Source organism: Elaeis guineensis, chromosome 10 (genome assembly GCF_000442705.2).
Source record: "Elaeis guineensis isolate ETL-2024a chromosome 10, EG11, whole genome shotgun sequence".
Taxonomy (NCBI): Eukaryota; Viridiplantae; Streptophyta; class Magnoliopsida; order Arecales; family Arecaceae; genus Elaeis; species Elaeis guineensis.
The window spans coordinates 35,795,968-35,820,049 of NC_026002.2; the positions used below are offsets into that span (position 1 = coordinate 35,795,968).

General features: G+C 37.3%; 2 protein-coding genes and 1 pseudogene across 4 annotated transcripts; 2 read left to right on the plus strand and 1 right to left on the minus strand.

The window, feature by feature from the left end:
• LOC105032094 (amino acid permease 8-like) overlaps positions 1-8,369 on the plus strand; it is a 28,522-nt pseudogene extending 20,153 nt beyond the window's left edge.
• LOC105032070 (uncharacterized) lies at positions 7,626-12,848 on the plus strand. Of its 3 annotated transcripts, XM_073244573.1 has the most exons (4): positions 7,648-7,820; positions 7,939-8,506; positions 9,661-9,891; positions 12,209-12,848. In XM_073244573.1, the coding sequence occupies exons 3-4, from the start codon at positions 9,673-9,675 to the stop codon at positions 12,320-12,322; spliced, it is 333 nt and encodes a 110-aa protein (XP_073100674.1). In that variant the 5' UTR covers positions 7,648-7,820; positions 7,939-8,506; positions 9,661-9,672; the 3' UTR covers positions 12,323-12,848. The 3 variants fall into 3 exon arrangements, with proteins under 3 accessions (XP_010904717.1, XP_073100674.1, XP_073100675.1); XM_010906415.3 differs by lacking the exon at positions 7,939-8,506 and having other exon boundaries at positions 7,626-7,820; XM_073244574.1 differs by lacking the exon at positions 7,939-8,506 and having other exon boundaries at positions 9,650-9,891.
• Positions 12,849-14,040: 1,192 nt separating this feature from the next.
• LOC105032069 (probable protein S-acyltransferase 1) lies at positions 14,041-20,370 on the minus strand. Its single transcript, XM_010906412.3, has 6 exons — positions 19,949-20,370; positions 18,035-18,241; positions 17,622-17,930; positions 16,877-17,110; positions 15,959-16,496; positions 14,041-14,223 (listed from the first exon to the last, which is right to left on the minus strand). Exons 1-5 carry the CDS (start codon positions 20,000-20,002, stop codon positions 15,960-15,962), a joined length of 1,341 nt encoding a protein of 446 aa, XP_010904714.1. The 5' UTR covers positions 20,003-20,370; the 3' UTR covers positions 14,041-14,223; position 15,959.
• Positions 20,371-24,082: the final 3,712 nt, after the last annotated feature.

Below are 24,082 nucleotides of genomic sequence, written 5' to 3' on the forward strand. Positions count from 1 at the left end.
TTGATATAGGATAGATGAGAATCATAGCGTCTGACTGAAGATATTAAACTTAGCACTTTTTAAGAGGCAATCCAAATCTTTTATTTTTTCTAACCCTTTACTTTAGTAATTTTTATTTTTTTAGAAATAATAGACAACTCCTTATAGAAGTATTTAGCAATACATGAGCACACCTAGCCAGGTGACATCTCTTCTTACTTTATTTACATATCTATATTTTATTTTCTTACTCTATTGAGGATAATAAAAATTAAGTTGGGGGTGAGATTAAAATTTTTTTTTTTAAAAGTCTTCGAATAAGTTAGTATTTAGCATTTAGGTATCTGATTAGATTATAGATTTGAGCAAAATCAAGTATTTTTTAAAATAATTGATGCACAAATTAAAGAGTTTGTGAGATATCGAAGGATCTAATATTAAAAAAATTTAATGAATAATTAAGTTTAGAACAGTAATATATTTTTTTTTGAGCATTTTTTTTCTCCTACCAATGTCGAAGAAGAGTTTACTTCCTATAGGCTTGTGTAGGATAATTATATAATTTTTTATATAAAAAATAAAGAAAAAAATTTTCAAAAATTTTACACTGAGTAATCGGACCTCTTTGTCTAAGCAAGCATTGAGTTTTACGTCAAAAAATATGAAGGATAAAGAAGCTTTATTATAAAGCTAGTATTAACTCATAACCTATTTTATTCGAGTAAGTAAGCTCAAGGGATATTTTATATCTCGTACCCTAAAGTCAACTGATTTGAGAGTCATTGGCTGAAAACTTGCTACATAGATCAGACAGAAAGCTTAATGGGTTAAGACATTTAATAGTGATATAATATTAAAAAAATATAAAAAAAATTAATAAATAAAGAATGAAAGTAATATTACACTTGCCCATATGAAAGTAGATGATTTAGAGAGGCAGAGATAATTTAGAAAAAAATTAGAAAGAGTTTAATATTCTTAACTTAACTTCTATAGTAATTAGTACTAATACCCTAATGGCATACTTCACTCACGCTCTACTGAATATCAATGATTTTTTTTTTAAAATTATCCGATGAAACTCAAAACTCTAAGCTAAATGGTACTTAGTACTAATTTCTTTCTTTACTTGAGGACGAGCAAAGCTCAAGTTGGAGGGTGTGATAAGTGTAATAAATATCCTCATAAAAATATCAAAAAATACATATTAATTGATCTTTATTTCTTAAGAATTAATGTTTTTACTTGTGTTTTTCAGAAAAGATCCTCATCAATACAAAGCGCTCGATTCACAGGTTAAAATAACTCAAATTGGAAGCAAATCGGACTTTAAAATGGATCTTGCGGTAGCCCAAATTTAAAAGAAGAAGAAAAGAAGAAAGAAGATCTAAAATTAGCCCAAAAATTGGAACCGGCCCAGCCCATTAAGCTGCCCAATCCACGGCAGTTCATAGAAAAAAATATGCATTTTGGTCCATAGGCGGTCCATGGCTACAGTAATCAGCTCACGCGCGGTGCATTGGGTATACACATGGTCCAGGGGAACAGTGTCCACTAGTCTTTATCACTGCGCACAAGTGGGTGGCCTTCTTCTATGCTATTGGATGGCTGCCAGCGATCTTTACATGAAATCGACGGCCATGGTTCTGCTTTCCTATATCTAGTGGTGGTGGCCCACAACATTAGCGCAATCCGACTGCTCCGCTTCAACCAGAGGAAAGATCAGATGACTGCGGTGGTTCCCGATTGAAAGAAAAATTCTAGGCTAATTTTGTACATTCATCAATAGATGGGATTCGATTTGAGAAAGGATCTGACGGTCAGAAATGAAGCCGACTTGATCTAGACTATTTTGAGCGGATTTTTGAGCCGTTGGATGTTGATCGAATGGTGGGCATCGGTAGAAGAGTTTGAACATGATATAGAATTCAGTTTAAGTCAATTTCAACTCAATTTCAACCTTATTTTCGGCTCTATAAAAAAGCAACAACGATCAGCAAATAAGGGGTAGCCATAAAAATTTTTTTTCTTTAACTTTTTTAGTTTTATTTTAGGATTGAGAGAGAAGAAAAGTAAAGAAAAAGGAGATTACTTCAGAAGGAGGAGTTACTGTGATAGAGTTCTAAATTTTTTGAGAGATGTATCCAGAAGCCATGTCTGACTAAGGTCCAGTCTGATAAGAGTACAGATGTCCTTACATAATTTTATGTATTTATTTTTTATTTTATGTAATTAATAAAATACTTTCAAGTTTTATTTAATTTTTTTTATGTTTAATTCCTGAATAAGTTATCTATAGGTGGGATGGATCATGATCGTGACAGGATATGGTTCATGCTCAGCAAAGATAATTTATTTTAGGATTTAATATTTACATAATCTGTTAGAATTTGTATAATCAAATCTTTTGATAGACTATACTTGTGGTACGGGTCATGATCTTGATAGGATATGGTTCATACTCGGTAAGATAGCCTATGCTTGGAATTTATTTGCAAGATTCCTAATTGATTATCAATTTAATTGCTAAGATCAGAATAAATATCAGAATCTATGTTTGTAATCATCTAAAAATTCGAAGACATCTTTTTCGTTATCTATCTCTCAATTTTATTTTTGATTTAAATTAGTTAATTTTAATTAAAATATCACCAACTTTTAAGAATCAAACTTTTTCTTGTACTTAGTTAATTATATCTCAGCCCTCTAATCCCTGTAGAGATGATCCTGATTCATCCTATCTACATAGTAGTGAGTTAGATTTATTTTTGATCGTCTACGACAGCGATCACTTTCTAGGTGGTCGAAATGTAGCCCTACCTCTAGCCCTTCCACCCCTAACTCTAGTTGAAACTCCAGCCCTCCCACCCCTAAATCTAGTTGAAACTCTAGTCCTCCCACCCCTAAATCCAACTGAAACTCCAGTCCTCCCATCCCTAACTTTATTTAGAACTCCAGCACTCGCAGTAGATGTAGATGCAGTCGAAGCCCTCCCGATAGTAGATGAAGCCCTCCCAGTAGTAGATGAAGATGAAACCCTTCCAGCAGCAAATGAAGATGAACTCCTTCCAACAGTAGATGAAGCTCTCCTGACAGTAGATGAAGCTCACTGGACCCAACCTTTGATGCTGAAGCCCTCCTAGTTGATGCAGCAGCCTTTCTAGTAACTTCCCTATGCAGTGGAGGCCTTCTGGCACGAGCCCTTCCAATTGTAGCCCTTATGCCACCAGCATGATTGCTATCAATAGCAGTAGCACTCACCTATGGAGCATCAATTCCATCGGATGTAGATACCTATAAGGTACCAAAATTAATTCATTAGTGCATTGTTCGGATCGTTGAGGTGAAATTCCTGATTTTTGACATACCTGTGTGCCATGATACTCCGAAGTAAATTTAAATATCATGAATCTCCCATAGCTGCTCCCTTGCCCTTGGCTTTTATATGCTGAAGTAGAAGAATCTCTGCTTTGTCACCTCTATCTTGGATTTCCTCCAACTGGTTATCCCCTGCAAGTCCTTGAGTTATGTCCCAATAAATGACATCTTCCATATCTCATGATTGTGTTAGTCTTTCTTATTCTACTTGGATGAGGGTGTTGTGGTTTATCTACATCTTTTCTTTTTTTTCTTTTTGGCCTACTAGGTGGCCTCCTTATTATTGGAGGTAGTAGAGGGTCTAAGTTAGTCTTAGGCCATATATTCTGTCCAGTAAGTGGTTGGAAGTGAGAGTATGTTCTTAGATAAATTTTTCTATTGTAGTAAATATGCACGAACTCCTCTAACATCTTTTTTAAGAAGTATATGCACTGTATCGAATGTGCACAAGATATACCAATTAATTACTACCCAAAATAGCTGCATTCATACTTTTCTAAATCTGTAATATATTGATTAGAACTATGCTCAACCTTATATATGCTGTCACTAGCCCATGTTGCTAGACAGTACCTTGAAACTTTCTTATTTTTCTCTAGCTTCTTTATGATATTAGGATAAATTGGATGATTGTATTTGAGCACCATTTCTCTCTTCTTAATTATCCTTGACATCACAGCTTTGCATATCATCTCCAGCATTTGTACTATTAGATTATCCCTAGAATGCAATATGTAAGCATTAAAAATCTCAGACAAATTATTCAGGAGCATATCACATCTTGGCCATATCCTAAATGCATGTCTGGACTAGAATCTTGTTGGAATAGCCATCAATTATTGATACGCAACTGGATCAATTTGTTCCATCAAATTTAGTTGAAGCTCAAAATCTACCCTTATAGAGCCCTTGCTACCTTCCATAGGACATCCTTAAATACCAACCCATTGAACTTTGCCTTAAAATTCCCAAACAAATGATGGACACAGAATCTATGGTCAACTTCTGGCAGTAGATCATCAAATGTAAGCAGCAAGCCATGCATAAACTAGGGAATATGATTAAGACATACACTATATACACTATCATAACTAAAATAATCTTTGTGCAATATAAATATGTAAACTGTGATGGTACATTCTGCTGGTCAGAAATAAATGTCCATCCTCTATCCCTATACAAGCCAATGTTAAGCTGAAAAAGCTCCAAGAACCAAGACTAGCTGTCTTTCGATTCAGCTTCAACAACAGCCCAGGCAATTGGGTACATTCCATTATTTTCATCAATCCCAATTGCAGCAATTAACTGATCCAAGCAAGATCTTTTTAGGTGACAAGCATCTAGAGTAATTATAAGCTTGCAGCCATCTAAAAAATCTTACTTACAAGCAATAAAACAGATATAAAATCTTTTGAAGATAGGTGGACCATTGGATTCCTATGTATCAACAAGCATTTTCACTGTGCTACCTTCGTTTGTCCTTCTAATCTCCTCGGCATAATCCTATAGTCTACTACATCGCTTTGCTATACTCCCATGGATCATCTCCATAGCCTTTGTTTTTGCCCAATAAACTTGAGATATTGATATTTGTGCATTCAAATCCTGCCTAACTTGGGCAACCAACTCCTTTGGCTTCCAAGAGGGCTGACTCTTGAATCTTTCAAAATACTTATTGGTTAGGTAACTTGATTTCATATTTCTATTTCAAACTTCTCTATAATAAGTGTGCTCACCATGATATAACTTAATCTGTATAGTTGATCCATCCTATATCAAAAAGTATGCAATTTTCACCTATAATTGCCATGACATATTACTCTTACCCTTACCTTATCATTTTTTACCAACTTAACATTGTGGCCCCCATTAATTGCATGCTCTCTAATTGTTGATTTCAGGATTTTGAAGCTCTTGAATTTTATACCCAACTTAAATTGAACATTGCCTAAATCAGTTTTCTCTCTGAAAACATCAAATGTATCATCGCTCTTCTCATTTGAAGATTCATGTGAATCTAAATTATTATTGTCTACATAGTTTGAGAAAATATTTAGCAGAATTTCACCCTCTTCAGCCTTGGGTTCAAATGATCCAGCCTTAGTTTCAGCCTATTCAGCTCTAGGTTTGACCTCTTCAGCCATAGGTTCAGCCTCTGCAATCCTATATTCAGACTCTTTACCTTAAGTTGTACTTCCTTATCATCACTCCTCATGTAATCACTATCATATTGGTCATCCAAATTAATGCTTCTATCACTCTCACTTTTACTTTGTTGAGCACCAACTCTCTAACCGCCTTCAACCCTAACATCCTCACTTTCTTCCCCAATAAGTTCTTCATATAAATGAATGGGCACATACTTTAAATTGAGCAATGGCTCAGCAACTAAACAAGGCTGCAGCTACTCCTGCTGCATTAGCTCTGGCATAACTTCCTGCTGAGTACTTTCAACTTTATCTCCATATTCTACGTAAACATATATTATGCCATCTGGAGGAATGTCTGAAACCATATCTAAAACATCTTGATCATCATAAATGAACTTCAATCTATTATTCAAATTTTTTTCTGGCTTGACATAGTAAAATTAAGAGAAATCAGAAATCCTAATATCCCTCAACATGCTCTCTATCTCTGAAACAGAAAATCTATCAAGATCCATATTGTCAAAAATCAAAATTTGCCCTCCAACATATCTTACAGTAGGTCTAAATATAAATTTTCTACCATGATGAATTGTTATAGAAAACATGTCGGAAGCCATATCCATCGATGCTCTGAGGATCAAATTATATATTCTTTGAAGATTAGTGATCATTTAAAAAAAAGACATATACTGTGAGGACCACAGAGAAGTATGTTAAAGGAAACCATATAATAATACATCTTAACAAAAGTACAATAGTGAGCAATCTACTATCTAACAATGCATACATGCATACAAAAGGACTAACCATTGAACTTAGAAAAACAAATAACCTATTGATTGGTTTTTGAAGCATGTGGACCATTTAAAATGTTGACAAATACTTTGAGAATATACATATACCATAATGTGCATTTTAACAAAGAATTAGGTTCAATTAGCAAATAGAGCGTGAAGAATGAGGACCATTTAAAACATCAACATATGTGCTGGGGATCATAGACAAACTTTATGATTACAGCACCAAGTATCTTTACTTCAGTCTTAAAATAGAATATACAGAATATAACTTTAATTGTTAAATAGAGCACTATATAAATTGATGAATCCCTTCCAAACCCATCTCAACAACTACCGCATACCGCAAAGGAAAGCATGCATGCCCTAGTTGGTGATGACGCATATCTCCTTATGGACTCCTTTTATCCCAAATCCTTATTTTCATAATGGCAAACAAAAAATAATAAAATTTTTAAACTTGTATACCCTAATTCATGTACATTGCATACATGTAGATTATAAAACCGATGTTATACATGTAGGAAGAATACCTTAGTTCGATGAAGAAGAAAGAAGCAAAGAAATGTTGACTGATGAACACTGCGGAAGAGGAAGGATGAAATCCCAATAAACACCGCAGAAGAAGGCCGATTTGTCCCTATAGTGCCTCCGCAAAGAAATTTCAATCGAAAATCGATCCTTTTGTTTGAATTGAGGAAGAAGAAGGGGGTTTCGATTAGAGAAGATGAGGCATCTTCTGAATGAGGGCATAGGTGAAAAAAAATAGCGTAAAACAACCATTTAGATGGTTTAGGCCGTCTAATTTTCTATTTTGGTCGCATTAGTATATATTTTTTTTTAACCCACATCAGTATCGACATGAAAAGATTGTCCATGTGTGCATTTTTTTTATTGAATTAAATTTTTGGTAAGATATAATTATCAGAATTATATCTGAAGGCACCACTAAATCGGTTCAGATAATTAGAGAATTAAAATTTAAGATTTTAAAATTTAAAAATTATTTAAAAAAATTGATTTAGTTTAGAAAACATGGACGTAGTTTTTTCAAACAAAATGACGCCAGCATTGGATTATGATGGTTATTTATGTTAAATTTTTTATCTTAATTATATATATATATATAATAAATTTATATTTAAAATAAATATAATAAAATATATAAATAATATTTATTAAAAAATTACATTCAGTGCATAATACGGAATTATAAGCTAGCATGAGAGTAGTATGATCACCCTGTACCAAACGTATTGTTTGCTTTACTTCCCCTTTAGCCTATGCCACAGTGCATTTTAATTATATTTTATTTACAATAATCTCAAATCACAACCATCGCGTTCGGTAAACTCGTCCATTTATCTTCGTCCAGTTCCGGCCCGTTTCAAGCCTGGGTGCTCCATCTTCCTCTCTCTCTTCCCAAAACCCTCGCCACAGAGCTCCTTCCGTGGCGCTTCTTGCTAGAAAAACACCAACACTGTCCTCCCAGATCTCCGAAAGCGTCCGCCGAAAGGTAAGCTCTTCCCTTTTAAACTTCTCTGCCATCTCGTTTCACGTCTTCTCTGACCGATTGGGGTTTCTCCTCATCCTCTCAGAGCGTTTTTCTGTTTTTTTTTTTTTTTCCCCCGAAGCGGTTTAAGCGCTTTCAAGACCTAGGATTTTGGATTATGCGGTTAGGGTTTTTGCTGCATCGAATGGCGTCGGACAGCAAGAACCAACGGGGCCCTTCGGCCCTGGGGAATCCCGGAATGGCCTCTACGGCGGCCAGTCAGTTTCCCCCAATCTCCGCCCTTCTTCGCTGCTTCAGGAGTCGCTGGTTTCCCCTTTCCTAGACCTTTTACAGATCGGGATGTTCAATGGATAGGGATGTTGATAGAGTGCACTGGGTGAGGCTGGCCAATATGGTGTTCTTGCCGGCGGGTCGGTGGTGGTGCCGTGGGTTGGACTGGGTGGCGGTGGCGCCGTCGGCGTACTAGGCGCGGTCGGCGAAGAGGATGGAGTCCGCTTCATGGAGGTGGAGTATCACACGGCGGTAGAGAGGAAAGGAAGAAGGAGAAACTAGGAAATAGGAAAGAAAGAAGGAAAAATGGGAAAATATTTTGATTTATTTGCAAAGGAAGAAAAAAAACCTCACCTTTTACCGAACTATCAGTCCATCATTTGAAAACAAACGGTGGAGATCACGTGCTTCTTGAATTGGTAAGAAGCACAGTAGCATTTTCCTTCATTTTTTCCCAGTTTGAAGTAGTCTTAGTTTAGACCCCTGCATTGTTAGCTATTTGAGTTGGATTTGTTGTGAATTTGGAGAAAAAAACTCTCTTCTTCAGCATTCGCGGTTGCTAGCTTGCAACTCTGTCTATCACCAGAAGTTTAAAGCTTTCAATCAATTGGCCACATATACTATCCACATGCTACAATTATTTTCTTTTTTATTAAAATATTATGGATTAACTCTATATCCGAATGGAAACAAAGAAGTCAATTTAATCGATATCAAGTTTTTACAGCTCCAGCTTTAGCATACCTTTGCACTATTTTTTATCTAGTGTTTCTGTTATTTTAGTTCATTGAAGTTACCGGTCCGAGCCATCGTTCTAGCCACTCTCTGATCCTCTTTTGTAGCATTGTTCTAAGCATCTGGTCTCTAATCCTGAGCTTCACTTCCATCTGTTTTAATCTTCTAAGCTTCTTCTCTTCAACTTCCTCCATATACGTACTGATCACCAATTCATAGTCTACTAGATCTAGTTGCATTTGAAGTAACTTTGACTAACTAGCACAATTTTCATGTAAACCAGTAGAAGTATAGGGTTCTATGCCATCTAATCTGGGTAGGTGGCAAGGCCATTTAAAAATTTTAATTTGTTTTTCATTAGTCCCATATGAAGATGGAATGTGGATTGAGGACCGAACATGCTGCCAGAATTAAGGTGCCCAAGATTTCCAAGATGTAACAATTTAAGTGGAAGGGAGACTTATCAATAGAGGGAACTTACAAATTGAATTCATAGAGGAAATAGACGAGGAAGATATGTTTGCCATGAATCTCCTATTGTTTTGAAAAAGCATTAACATCTGTACCATGTACTTATTATTTGCATTGCCGACTGTAAGACAATTAAAATTTCAAAGGATCCTTCACTATACCAAAACAAGAAAGAACAAAGGAATCACCTTGAGAGCATTAACGGCAAATTACGGTGATATAGGACACAAAAAGCAGTGATTTGCATACTTTTGAATTCTGGGCTTTGGAAATTATGCTTTCTTTAAAATAAAAAAAGAATTAGTGGAAATGAGTCGAATTTCTTATTAGTGATGGTATCATTTCATTAACTTTAGCTTGGTTTCAGAAAAGCAAGGAAATGAGATTGGAGACCATCCAAGTTGCAAAGGTATATCGCCAACTTCTCAAAGCTGTTGATAAGCATATTGGTAAAGATGGAGGCAAAAGACATTTCAGGGATTTTATAATCGAAGAGTTCAGAAAGAATTCTAATTTATCAGATCAAGCTGCTGTTCAGAATAAAGTGAAGCTTGCTCATGATTATGCATTCCTACTTAACAGCGTGCAGCATCATAAGGTTAATTTTTAATGTCTCCACAAATTCAGAGATGACTTCTTTTTCTTGACCCGTTAGAAGCATAATGCCTAACAGTGGATATTCATGTAGACTTCCATATGTCTCAACAGATGAATAGATAAATCTATTGTTTTCTGTCTATTTACTTCATAGTAATTCATGCCTTAAACTTATGCTTTATTTTTCCATTTTATCTCAAGTTCTTATATGTTCTTTCTAATGAAATAGAAAATTACTTTCTTCTTCTTTCAAGATTTGCTGGTAATTATCATTTTTCAATGTGCATTTGCCATAATTGCATGTAAGTGGACTTTTCTAGAAAATGAAGTTCTTGGAGGGATCAGCAAGAACCATTGAAGAGTCTGTAGTATGGAGCTTCAGAGCATGATCTAAACCTTGGGTTATATCCTTAATATTTTTTTTATTCTTTGTAGAATCTGAGAACATGATCTTGGCTAGCTGGTTCTTTATTTTGTCGATCCAGATATGTAAGCCTATTAAACATGGAAACTTGATAGCTCCACTATAAAAGCATGGAGCTGGAAAGCCACCGAATTTGTAAATGCTCTGACGTCAGAAAGCAAGAGACCTATTCTTTATAGTAACACATGACAACATGACTAATGCGGTAGATGGTATCTGCATAAGTGGCTGGTTTTTCTCTGAAATGTTAAAGCCTGAGTAACATCATATTGGCATGAAGGAATATGACCAAATGGCTGAATGAATGATGGCAAAATGAAGTAAATGCTAGCATGCAAGGAAAAGTAAAAGAAAGAATAATCATAGCCAACAACTATTATTCCATCTCTCTCTCTCTCTCTCTCTCTCTCTCTCTCTCTCTGTTAATTTTGTCAGTCCTTCCTGTATCCTTGTGGGCTGTAAATGCTTTGTTCATTTCAAACATTTCAAGGTTCTTGGTCCTATGCAATTCTCTGCTCCTTATTTCATCTGACCTCCATGGAAGTCAATTCTTTCAAGTTATATGACAGATTATATTATATTTTTCAAACCTAAGATGCAAATTTTTTTATGTCCAAGTTGATGAGGTTTTTTTGTACAATATAGGATGTTGTCAAAATGGTGATTTTGTTCCATTTAGGTTCCTTGGCCTAAATTTGTGCTTTGGAAATGAATGAATGATAAATAAAAACAGACATAGTTTGGAATTCAATGAAGGTGAAAAAATTGAAAATTAAAGTAGGGAGGATAGTGAAAAGCCACAGCTGGGAAAGGCAATACTAAGGAGCTGGTTAAAGAATCATTCAAGGAGGTCTGATACAGTTTGATAGCTTCTAATTGAGGCATGAAGTCCAGTGTAAGGAAATGTTGATGATAGTAGCAGCTACTTCGTCTGCATTTCTTGTAAGGATGTCAAAGATATGACTTTGTTGCTCTTTCTGAAAATGCTAGATGGTAGACTGTGTAAGAGAGTCCCATCCAGAATGAAGATGTTCTGAATGTTGCCAAATTTCCTGACTGTCCAAAGAAGATTAATCTTCATTAGGCATGGGTGCATTGATATGTATATGTCTGAGCAGATTGTGCCACACTGATGAAGAATATGGACACTGAAGAAGGTGTGTGATGCTTTCAGGTTGCAAGGTACTAAGAGGACAGAATATTTGTAGGCCACCCACCCATGCTTCAGTTGGCTGTTAGCTGTGAGCAGTTTCCTTGGATGGCAGCCTAAGAGAAGATAACAACCTTTGGAATTTGCCGGACATGGATAGCCTGGTTATACCTTTTACCGGAGAAGTTGAGAAATTGATTAAGATTTAACTGTAAATTCCAGGTTGGAAGTCCATCTCTGGCAGATCAATTGTCAGGCTGTTATCAGGTTATGATGTTTGCTAAGGTTTCACAAAGATCAACAAATGATTGTAGTAACTCCGGTTCAAGTTCTAGACAGAATAAGGAGAAAGAGGATGGCAGCTTGAGCAGCTTCTTGACTGCAATTCGGTTTTGAGCAGCTGGAAAAGAGAGAGGAGAAAGTGCACCGGACAGTGATTGGATGTGTATTGAACTTTGCCTTCATCTGTCATCGTCTTGACACTTGGTCTTGGGATCCAAGATTAGATGAACTTTAGCTATATTATATGCAAAGGCTTCTATTTATATTCGTCTTGATAACTAAGAAGATGTGATTGTCTTGTCCAAGTTGTCATGTTTTCCATCCCTGATCTTTGTTGGTGCACGCTGGTTGATTGCTGATTATTATTCCTTGTCCTCAATTTTTTTTAAAAAAAAACCAAATTATTAATTTTCACAAATTACTATGTGTTCTAATATATCTAAATTGATGGATGTTGTTCAGGAATTGCTCCTCTCTTACAATATAGCAGTGGATCGATCAGATGAAATGAAGAAGATATTAAACAAGTCTGCTGCTAGTGTGGGTCTTCAGCTTCCTGATGTTTATCAAGCTTGATAGTGGGCTATACAATCACTGCAACTGTGAAACTGACATTTTTTTCAGTACGCTGAAAAAGTTAATTATAGCTTGTTAAAATTAGACCTGTCATTGAATCTGTTATGTTGCTGGAGAGAGCATACACTGTTCTGTTCTACCGTTGGTCCCATGGTCTTTGCATTCATTGTGAAAGGCGAACCATTAACTTGAACCCAGGAAATTAAGGCTACAGAGGCTTATCTTATTCTTAAAACTCTGTTGTCAAGCTTTTGGGCGATGGAACTTAGCCCATGATATTTTTCCATGGATGGCGATGCCTTACCGACTGAACTGGAAGGTCATTTGCGGTCTCTGATATCGAGATTTTCTCTTTGCTTAGAGGCCAGCATTAATTGAAATGCATTTGCAAGTGGTTGTGGTCGGATTGTCGACTTTAGATTTTTGCATTTAGATTTTAATTTGAATGTTGAAATTTGTAGGCCAAACATGGTTTAAATGTGGTTTCCCCATGTGCATTTGTACTACTTGAATTTTGCTGTTGCTACCTGCTGTGTACCGAGTGATTCATTCTTGCAAGGGCCTTAGCGAGCATCCTAGATGTCTCTTATTTTATTTGTTCTTTTTGTTTAGATAAGAGTGTGTATTTAATTCCTTGAAGTGCCCTTGGGAATATATCCTGAAAGGGTTTTGAATGGCCCCTCTCACATTGAGTTGAAGTCCAGTTTTGGTTCTAAGATCTGAAGTATTAGTGTGATCAACCTTGCGAAAGGACTGAGATCAGTTGAAAACATTACAAGATTTGAAAGCTACCATTCAAAAGTGTGGAGCAAATGGAATTAAAACGGTAAAAATAGAAAAGGAATTGCATGCCATTAACAATCTGTTTATTTATTTGTTTTAAAAAGTAATGATTCTGAGAAACATGGCAATACAGTTTAAAGGAGACAATCATTAAATGTTTTAGAAGCCTAACGTTTCCATCACATGGCAATTAAAGGCTGTTCAAGCTAAGTTACTGTCGCCTCTTCTACCAAAATAAGTCCCTTGGAACCCAAAACCTGCAAACCACATGATCCAATATAGACTTTAAAAAATGCTCCAGAAGCTGTTGGCAGGCACTTGATGCTTAACTAAAAACTCCTTTCGTGTTTGAAGAGAAATCTCTAACTAATGCCTCAAAATAAGTAATGTCGCAATTGGAACATCAACTATCCACCATTATATCTTCATAAATAATTAGAAATCGGTGTGTCGGCTATATCCTGATTTTGTCTCCTATAACCAGTTCTGGTCTTCAGTTGAATGGTTAGGATCCTTCTTCTTCGTGTTTTTTTTTTTATTTTTGGTGGGGGGTGGGGGGGGGGGGGGGGCGCGGCGCGGGGTGGTGTTAGAAAGTTGAATGGTTAGTTGTCAGATAAATTTTATCTTGAGATGTCCAGCTAGTGTGCATTATAATTTCTTTACATAATCACTCTACATTTCATCTTCGCTCATGGTATGTTCCAATTCCAAAAAATGTGATTAAGATTCAGTAATTATCTTGCTTTTTAGCAGACAATACTAGCTCATCTACAACATAGACAAAATACAGCAGATCCCTGAGAAGTGTTAAAGCAATGAATGCATGCTTACAAACCAAACGCCCCCTTCTTTCAGCACTGGATCTATCATTCCTCTCATTTTGTTGCCTCAATTATTTTGAACTCAATATATTGTGCTTGGTACAACAAATGTGATTTCAAAATTTGAGCTTAATTGAAAAGAGGAATGAATCTGTTTTTTTTCCTTTTCAGGATCTATGGCAACACATCTACGAGATAAACTTCGCTTTTTTACAAGAACCAAACCTGGCATTTCAGCTTCTGAGAACTTAAAAGCATGTATCTGAGCTTTTGGAAGAAACACTTTGGACTTGGCCGCTGCATTCAAATATGTAAAGGCACTTATTTGTTAAGCAATAGAGTATTTACATCAATATGGAATTAAACAGATTGGAAAGTAAAAGAAACCGGGGGAAATTGTTGTTCAAAGTCCTGTATAGCATGTAATCTGCCAGGACTACTGGCATAACAAGTTTCTCTGCATGTGGCATGACAAGAAGTGCTTTCACAGAGCAAATAGTTCTTGCAGTAACTCTTAGTTCTTTGATGTGTGTGCTCTTGTAATATTACCATTTACCCACCATTTAAAGAAATTATGGGCTTGAAGTTACACCTTAGACTAAGTTCAACAATGTTCTATATGTGCTGGGAATTATGCCTGTTGAAAGATTGTATTGATCTTCTCAGATTGCTTCACAAAGCTATACCTTAAAAGGGCAAATTCAGAGGGGAGGCCTATATTATCAATATGTCAACCGCACATTTTGCCATTTTCAACTTTCACTAAGTATTTAGGTGAACAAATAAATTCCCTTTTGAGAAAATAAAAAGCTTACCAAAGAATCAAAATTTAATGAGGATCACTTAATGAATTAAAGTTGTAATGGTTGTGAGTTTTTAATATTATATAACATAGAATACTTGTTAATCCAGAAAAGAGACCAAATCTAGAATTGAAATTCTGGTGTGTGGTGCAATAAGCTGTAGTTTTTTCAAATGATCTTCCCTTATGTACAACTGGACTTGACTTAAAAAATGAAGTTACTGTTTCAAGAAAATTGAAGTACCCGGTACCTTGGCACTTGTTCTTTTCTAGCTGATTATCTTGCACCTTTTGCAGTGGAAGTGATATTTTTTTTAAACAAAAATTTAAGCTACATTGCTAAGAATTGTAGCATCCCAACTTCTTGTTCACTAGCTCCTCAAATTTTGATCCCGTATCAGCTATCATTTCAAGGCTATATATTGATACCTGTTATGTCATTTGAATTCAATCTATTGAGTTAAATGAGTTCTTTCCAGTCTGTTCAGCATTCAGCTCCATGCTATAAAACAACAGAAGGACAGTGATTGCTCCAAACCTAAAAAAGAAAGCTTTTACATAAAATTTGTGGGGGGTTATGGGGTTAAATTTCAGTAGAAAAAAACAAGGGGTGCTAAATGTATTTGTGCAGTTTACTGACAAACCAAGGTTCCATCAGTAAGTGTTCCATATGAGCAACAGAGAAAAGTCTTGTCAAGTTCTGTACTTGGGATAGTTCAGTAAATGTTAAAAAATCCGCACATCATGCTCTTGTTAGCTATTGTAAGGCTCTCTACACATGCTGAAATAAAAGTTCTAAAGTAGAAAGTGCAATGAAACTTTTTCCTGAATGAGCAATCTTCTGTTGTTTTACTCCTCTCTCCCCCCTCTCTCGCTTTCTCTCTCTCCTTTTTTTCTTAATTTGGAACTCCTGAGTGCTTAGCAGTCAATACAGCATGGACATAAGATGACACTGTAGGCCCTTCCTACTAAATGACAAATTATGTTCACCAAATTCCATATTATACTGAATCTATGAGCTCTAGCTTTTAATGCAACATACATGTAAGGCACAGACTGTCCATATATACTATTCATACTAAATGGTTCAACTCGTATTATCTAAATTATCTAGAGAAACAGAATCTCCACTACACCTGACGATATGATTTCATAACGCTAATTAGCTTTCTCAATTAAAATGAGTACACATTGTGGGGGTGAACAAGGAAAATGCAGGAAAATTTTCACCTCATGTCTGTGGCACATGGATAACATGATCAATAGAAGCTGAGATTCCATTTGAGCAGCTTCCCTCATAAGCCCAGTCATCGACAACCATTTCAATTGCTTCCTTCTCAACAATTACGTCCACAGCCACTCCATCTGCTGCTTCCCAGATATGGTTAGATTCTCCTGGTTCCTGAGACTCTTGAATCACATGAAGAACCAATGGATCCACCACATCATCCAGATGCCTGTCCTTGAAGTTTAAATTTTCATCATTGGCATCGTAATCCAGGTTCTGCAAGATGCTTGATATTGGCAAATTGCTGTCTGGCTTACTTCCCGTTTCCTTGTCAACCTTGTCATTTGTGTTGGTGATATCTGTTCTAATATTTGGGGTATAGCATCCAATTTCTGCTGTGTCCTCAAGTACCCATGACCGGAAGTCATTCATTGAAGGTGGGATGTTTGAGAAAAACAACTCTTTGAAGTTTCTCAAGACACTCTTATTGTAGGGATTCTCCTTCTTATCATAATGGTATCGAAAGCTTTCATAGGTTGTCTGCAGTTTTGACAGCAAAAAGTTTTAGACATAAAACAATAAGGCGCAGCAATCCATACACACAGAATAAATTGAATCTACACTATTAAGCAAAATTCAATTTGTCTACTAAACAATCACTTATAGAAGGCCAAATTTGGGTATGAAGGATGAGTCTCTGCCTGCCAAAGCATGGAAATGCATACAAGGCTTTTATCTTTCCAAAAGTGCAAATGCATAAAAAAGAGTACCAACAAGAAATTGGACATACAATCTTTCTGTCTCAAAAAGAATCTCCAATTTTAGTTCTCTTTCAATTGGTAATATTACTAATCTGTTGAAGATTTGACTAATCAACTTGCTGATAAACAACAAGGACATTCCAGTAGTGAAAATGTTACCTGATTTGTGCTGATTAAATAGAGATGAAAAACAGTGAGCCCACCAACAAACCAGACCGCAATGAAAGTGTATATAATTAGCACAAGTGACAGAACCTCGCCTGTCATGGACTTCCAAATCGAGTTGTGATACTTTTTCTTTTCTCCAATAATGTTCAGCCATGAAAAGATGAAGACATATATACAGAGAATAGATGTTGTCGATATGAATAAGAAGAAGAACCTGTAGTTTCTCTGCAAGACAACACAATATTGATTGTCAAAACTAAGTAACACTGAAGCTAGTCTAACCAGCCATGATTAAAGTCTGATAGGTATAAAATTTGCTTTATAAATATTTGGAACAAGGACAAAAAGGTAAAGATTTAGTGCATCCTGAACACTGTGATACCACTTCCTAACCCAGGTAAGGAAGATACGGGGCTGATTTTTTCGGTAGAAAATTGTCATAAAGATAAAGCTTCAAACTCTGACATGAATATTGATACACCTCTGCAACTTTAGGATGTTAAAAGAATTCAGAAAAGTTTGGATAGATGGATGATGCAGCAGCCAATAACAAAATGTGGTAGTAAAAGACTAAACCTGTAGATCAGGATGAGGCTATTAGGTCACAATGGTCTATACATACAATTGATAGATGTGCAAATATTCAGCAATTGGTTATCATCAGAGCTGCAGTCCTAGTGTTTATCAATGATTAGCTGATTAAAAACAGAAAATGATACTATTTGTTGAAACTTACCAGTCCAATGCATTGACCAACCCATGGGCAATGGTGATCAAACTTCTGAACACAGTTGTTGCAGATGGAACAATGAGAAGCACGGGGTGGCCGATAAAGCAAGCATGTATCACAGTACTTCACTTTTACAACAAAACCATTAACAAAAACTTCCCTTATCCGAGGCAATCTTAAATGTGGGTTTCTTCCACTTATCCATTCCATGGATGGAGTGGTCATATCAAATGCTTCATCTGCTTCTGGTGGTCGTGCATTTCTTGGTACTATACCCGGATCTCTACCAGATGTCATGAAGAGAAAAACCAAATCCTACATCATCAATCAGATGAGCATCCATAACATCTAACAAAATTTACAACCTCAAATGACATAATAAGTGAACAAATGCAACTTTCTGTTTAATCATCACTCACCAATATCAAGATGACTGTTGTCGCAACTAGTACTGGGGGCCCAAGTACTGGGCTTTGATCATCCTGGCCCCCAGTCTTCTCATAATAGTGAATTTTTGAAATTATCTGGTAACAAAATGTTATTGCTGGACCAGATATTAGAAATGTAGTTAGAAATAGTGAAGCAACATCTGGACCAAATATCAGTCTCCCACCACAGAAGAACCTCTGAGAGGAATAAAAGGAGGTTTCACAATTATTAATGTGTTATACATCTCATCACACCTGATAATTGTTTGAACATCAGTGAACCTTTGCAATATAAAAGACATTATTTTGGAAGTAATAAGTAGTTGTTTCCATTTTATTTATTTCTGTCAAAAACATAAATAGTAATCAGATAAGCTAAATTAGCTTTCTCCAGAAACAAACAATGATCAAACAACATCATGAGAGAAAAAACCAAAAAAAAAATACTTGTAAGATAGTAATTAGCCATGCAATGTTGTATCGTCAAACATTTGGATGGTCCTCTCACAATGCAAGAATCATGGAGAAGAGAAAATAAAGGTATATGTGTGCTAACACTGAAAAGGGTATAATTTATACTTTCACAGGAGGGAAGAATGGATAGGTTCAAATGGGAAGCTCAGAAATTGCAATAGAAAGAAATTGTTCAGAAGGGATCAAAATGGTACAGCTATGTGCAATGAATCTCCAAGGCTTCTGTAAGAAGGGCTCATAATTGCATTCATGAAAGAGGTGGTCATGATGCAACAAACTCTTGATGGAAGTGGTAAGTTAGAAATTAATGGTGAAGAAGGATGCATAACATTAACTTCAATTAGTTGGGATAGGATTTGTTGGTTTCCTTTTTGTGTGTATTTTGGGATGAGGTGGGATTCTAAAAACACCGAATTGTTGTAATTCCTTAGCAGCATGTCCTCAATTACACAAATCAGAGCCCATTTAAATGAAAAGACTATATCTGACTATAAGGCTGTTCCCCTAATTCCTTACTGGCATCAGCTAGCATCCAATTTACTACTTTCACAGAACCATAATCTGGAAGACCAAGATTACTGAAACAACTGTAAAAAAGGGAGCAAGATTAGAATCCATAACTCCTCTTTAAACTTTATCAATAACAAAAGTAGAATGAATCATCTAGTATGCATGTCTGATGATTCCTTACACAAATTTAGCAAAAAAAAAAAAAAAGACAAATAATTAATATATTCAACAAATAAAGCACATGCAGCTCATATACTTAGGGCAGTACTTCCAAACTAAAAGTTTACAGTTACAGCCTTCAGAATACCAATAGATTATAGACAATTGAGTTAAAGAGGGGGCTGCAGCCCAGTAGCTCCATTAAATCCTCTTATTGCATTGAAACCTGATTAATAAACACATCTGCAGATCCAGATGCAGAAAATTGCATTATGATGGTGGTTGTTGTTGTCTTATTCCTAGTTACTTTTGTTCCTAATAATTATGCCCAGGTGATTAATTTTGTCAGAGAAACTTCACATGCCTTTCCAAAACCAATGTTCTTTCAAGAAATCAATGAGATCGAAATCATATCTATCCATAATAAGCAGGTTCTGATAAAGCTGATACAGAGACAAAAAATAACTGAATCTCTAAATTCATAATAAATGAGAGAAAATTTATATCATTTGACAACAAATTAATTTTAATAAAATAAGGTGCTACATTCAAAGAAATTCATAATGATGCACGAAATTTATGAGGCAAAGACACACATTTCCATATACAGTCTTAAGATAAAAACTGTCATTGCACAATTCGTTCATCAATTGAAACATAGACGATATTTGGCAAATAACAAGCAAACAAGCATCCTCCAATGGGGTAATAAAACCCAAAGAACAATTTAATAATAAAAAGATGAAGATAAGAGCTCCATACATTGCTTCCCCTCCAGACTTGATAAAGCCTGTTCGGCTTTGGCTGTGCCGACATATCTTCTGCCACGAAACCAATCAAAAAGGAGATGCCACGAAACCAATCAAAAAGGAAAGGGCAAAAGGCGAATCAAAATTTTAAGAGACGGGAGACACTTTCTGCGGTGGTTTTGTGGAGGAGGAGCAACAGAGAGAAAAAGAGGGAGGGAGGAAGGGATGTCAAATAGAGAAGGTGAGAAAAATTCAATCCTTCATCAATCTTTTCTCTCCCTCTCAGTTTCAGATCACGTCCACCTGCTTCCCACCTCCCTCCCTCGGATCAAACAAAGAACGTCACGTATTCTAATCTCTTCCTCCTCCCTCCAAGGGTAAAAACAAAAGGCTGTCTTTTTTTGGGGCGTTTTGACAGATACCACGGCAGCATTCACAATAGCCTGCGCCTTTTTCGCGGGAGAGAGTCCTCCTTCTAACGGTTCCAACTGGAAAACACAAAATATATGAATTTTGAAAATAATAAACGTTGGAATATGGGAATACATGGCAACCGACCCACATCGTTCATGCATTAAATTTATGTCGGATGATTGAATATATTAGAGCCGGACCTCTAATTGTTGGCCGATGAATGGATGATTTTGTTTAGAGAAATATGGTGAAAATTCCACCAGAGGACATGCTAGACAAGAGTGCCAAGAAGCTGAACCAAGGATTATTAAACCAGCCCTGCTCCTGATTGGAGAGGACATAAATTGATATAGCATGGTTGTGAGTGCAAATTTTTCTCAACTGAAAAATGATATTCTATCAGATTGGCTAAACTATATATACATACATACACATATCCATACACACACACACACACACATATATATATATATATATATACATACATTATACGTATATATATTATGGTGGTTACCACAAGCGCCTCGGATCAGCGCTATATCACAACACATGTTAAGTTCTCGGATCATCAATACGATCGCTGACCACTGTATGAGCTGAAGAGTCCATCTCTATGCTGAGCTGAGGCATCTCCGAGGTCTGATCTGTGTATGAGCTGCTCAATTGATTTATCTCTTCAACGTGCGCAATAACTGTCTATCCCATATAGATAAGATTTGGCATAACCATTTCCTCTGATCTCACGAGAGCAATTAAGGGCTGAATTATTTCGTCCAGTTTGATATGTCTAACGGCCCAACAATCTCAAGATCATGCAATCTTACAGCTAACAAATCAGCTGTCTGACATCTTTCTATATAAACAATCAGAGTCCCGAGGATCCAGATAAGTCCGATCAAATCCCTCTTAGAGAATCCGTTGCTGCTTCTTTGTTCTCTATTTTTCTAACTTGAGTGTCGGAAGGTCTTCGTCGAAGCCTCCACTTTTGATTTAAGACTTATTTTGTAGATGACTCCAGCACCAGCACGGCATGCGAGGTTTTCAGATATCCGTCTTTCGATCCCGACCGATTTCAGTAGCAACAGATAAAGGAAGGGCCTACATTCGTATTCATGGCTCCAAGGCGGACATCTTCCCGACTTTCTAATGTCGTCACTTCCTAACAGGCGGCTAGCAAAGCTGACAATCAAGTTCAACCACTGGCACCGAAAATTCCTCTATCGGTTCAACTGGTCATCCCTTTACCGGTTCAACAAATCCAGCCAGCACCAATCATGGTAGACCAATTCGATCAGCTCTTCCAGTAAGTTCAACATCTGATAACCGCAGTCCAAGCGATCCAGATCTTTTTCGAACCTTTTTAAGCGGCACCACAGTCTCCTCAGGCTGTCCTTGCACCCCCTACGACAGTGCGTCATACAGTTTCCTCGATGGTGCCGCCTGTGCCTTCTGCAGTGGCATCTCTGTAGAATCCTATTTTGACTGCTGCTCCGCAGTCACCACCTCAACCAGAGCTGCAGGCACCTCCTTGAAGTCTAAAGAGGAGGTTGACTTATCAAAGTCATCTTAGGGCCCAGTAGCCGGTTAGGCGGCGATCTCCAAAGCCACAGTCGGGCCATGATTCAACCTCCGGACGTCGATCTCCTTTACGCTTAAAGGCTGTTACTGTCCATGAAGTTGATTTTGAAAGATGGTTTCAGAAGCTCGACCAGCAGTTAGATCAGAAAATAGAAAAGGCCCTCAATAATAATAGCTCTTTGGCGCTGCCCTATGAAGGATACAACAGTCAGCCGCCCTTCATCTCGAGGATTATGTAGGAACCACTTCCCCTACACTTCAAACTGCCTCAGCTGGAGATCTATGACGGGACCATCGACCCCATCAATCATATGGAGATCTTTAAGATAGCCATACTCTTTCAGGGAGCATCAGATGCAATCTTCTGTTGAGCGTTCTCTCCAACCCTTAAGGGAGCCGCTCGATAGTGGTACTCGAGTTTGAGGTCGGCATCTATCTATTTCTTTGAAGACTTATGCCGATCTTTCGTCGGTCACTTTATTAGTAGCTGACACTAGCAGAAGCGATCCGACTACCTCCATACCATCAAGCAAAAGGAGGGTGAGTCAATCTGCTCTTTTATGAACAAATTTAACATGGCAACCCTGAAGATCCAAAATCTGAACCAGTCGACTATGATGGCCGCAATGATGAGCAGCTACTGAAAAATGACTTGAAAAAGTCATTAGTTAAGACTTATCCTCGAGATCTCTCGATATGCTTGCCCATGCAGAGAAATATGCCTGTATGGAAGAGGCCTTTGCCAATGATACTCCTACCAGTTCAGCCGTGATGGGATCCAATAAGGAGCGCCATCCAAGGTGAGAGAAGAAAAGATGCTAGCGCTCCTAGTCTCCACCCTCGAGGCAGAATAATAAGGGTCGAAATTGTCAATCCCGCAGTCCTCCGAGAATGATTCGGCAACCATCACCTCTTGGGCAGTACGATAGCTACACGCCCCTGAATGTTTCTCAGAGAGAGGTGTTGTTACAAGTGGAGCCTGAGTTACCTGAGCCTCAACTGATGAGAACAAGATCAGAACGTCGTCGAGACCTGAATAGATACTGCTTTTACCATCGTGACCATAGTCACGATACTGAAGACTGCCACCAACTTCACGACGAGATCGAGAGGCTTGTCAAGTAGGGGTGGTTGAACCATTTTATCTGAAGAGTGGTCCCTCAACATCGAGCTTCGAGAGTTCAGCAGCCGCCCCCTCTACCTCAGCAGTCTCTCCCTCAGCCTCAGCCGCAGTAAGCACCAACGCGGTAGGAACGACAACAGGTTAGAGGGCAAATGGCGGAAGAAGAGCAACCCATCCGAGGAGAAATCCACATGGTTATTAGGGGGTCATCTGGATCAGCAAAGTTCCTCGGCTTACAATGCCATCCTTGATTATCCCAACCTGAAAACTTTGAAAGCTGATGCCTCAAGCTACTATCTGATGATGGAGTTTACGACCAACCAAGGACCCTTTAGATGTCCCACTGAGGAAGGAGAATCCGAGCTAGATGGTGAAAATTGACTCACATCTAGATGAGGTAATCAAATACCGACTAATTAATCTTTTGCAAAAAAATATAGATCTTTTCACCTGATGATCAACTTTGATCTGGTGATCTGATGCTGCGGCGAGCCAAAGTCTCACAGCCTACCGAGTAGGTGCTAAAAGAAAGGCTATCGTCCAACTGAAGATCCTTACCGAGTGGATGAAGTGGCACACCCAAGAATTTATAGGCTAAAATAACTCGACGAGACTCCAATTTTTAGACCATGGAACTCGATGAATCTCAGCATATATTACCAATGATGTAACTACTTTTCATGAAAATAAAATTTGCACAGCCATCAATTTGTAATTGGCACCCGAGTTCTCCAAGAGTTGCCTCCTCCTTCTACTCAAGATCTTGAACTATAACTATGGTCAACTAATGTGAGGGTTAACTTACCAGACCCTCGAGAAGACCTCGATGACTCGAGGTGGGGCTAACTTATCAGACTCCTGCAGAGCTCGAGTCGTATGAGAAGCGGAAGGAGACCCTTAAGAAACCTCCAGAGGGCTAACTTATCAGACTCTGGAGAAGACCTCGATGACTCTGAGGCAGGGCTAACTTACCAGACCCCTGCAGAGCCCGAGTCATGTGAGAAGCAAAGGAAGATCCTTAGGAAAACTCTG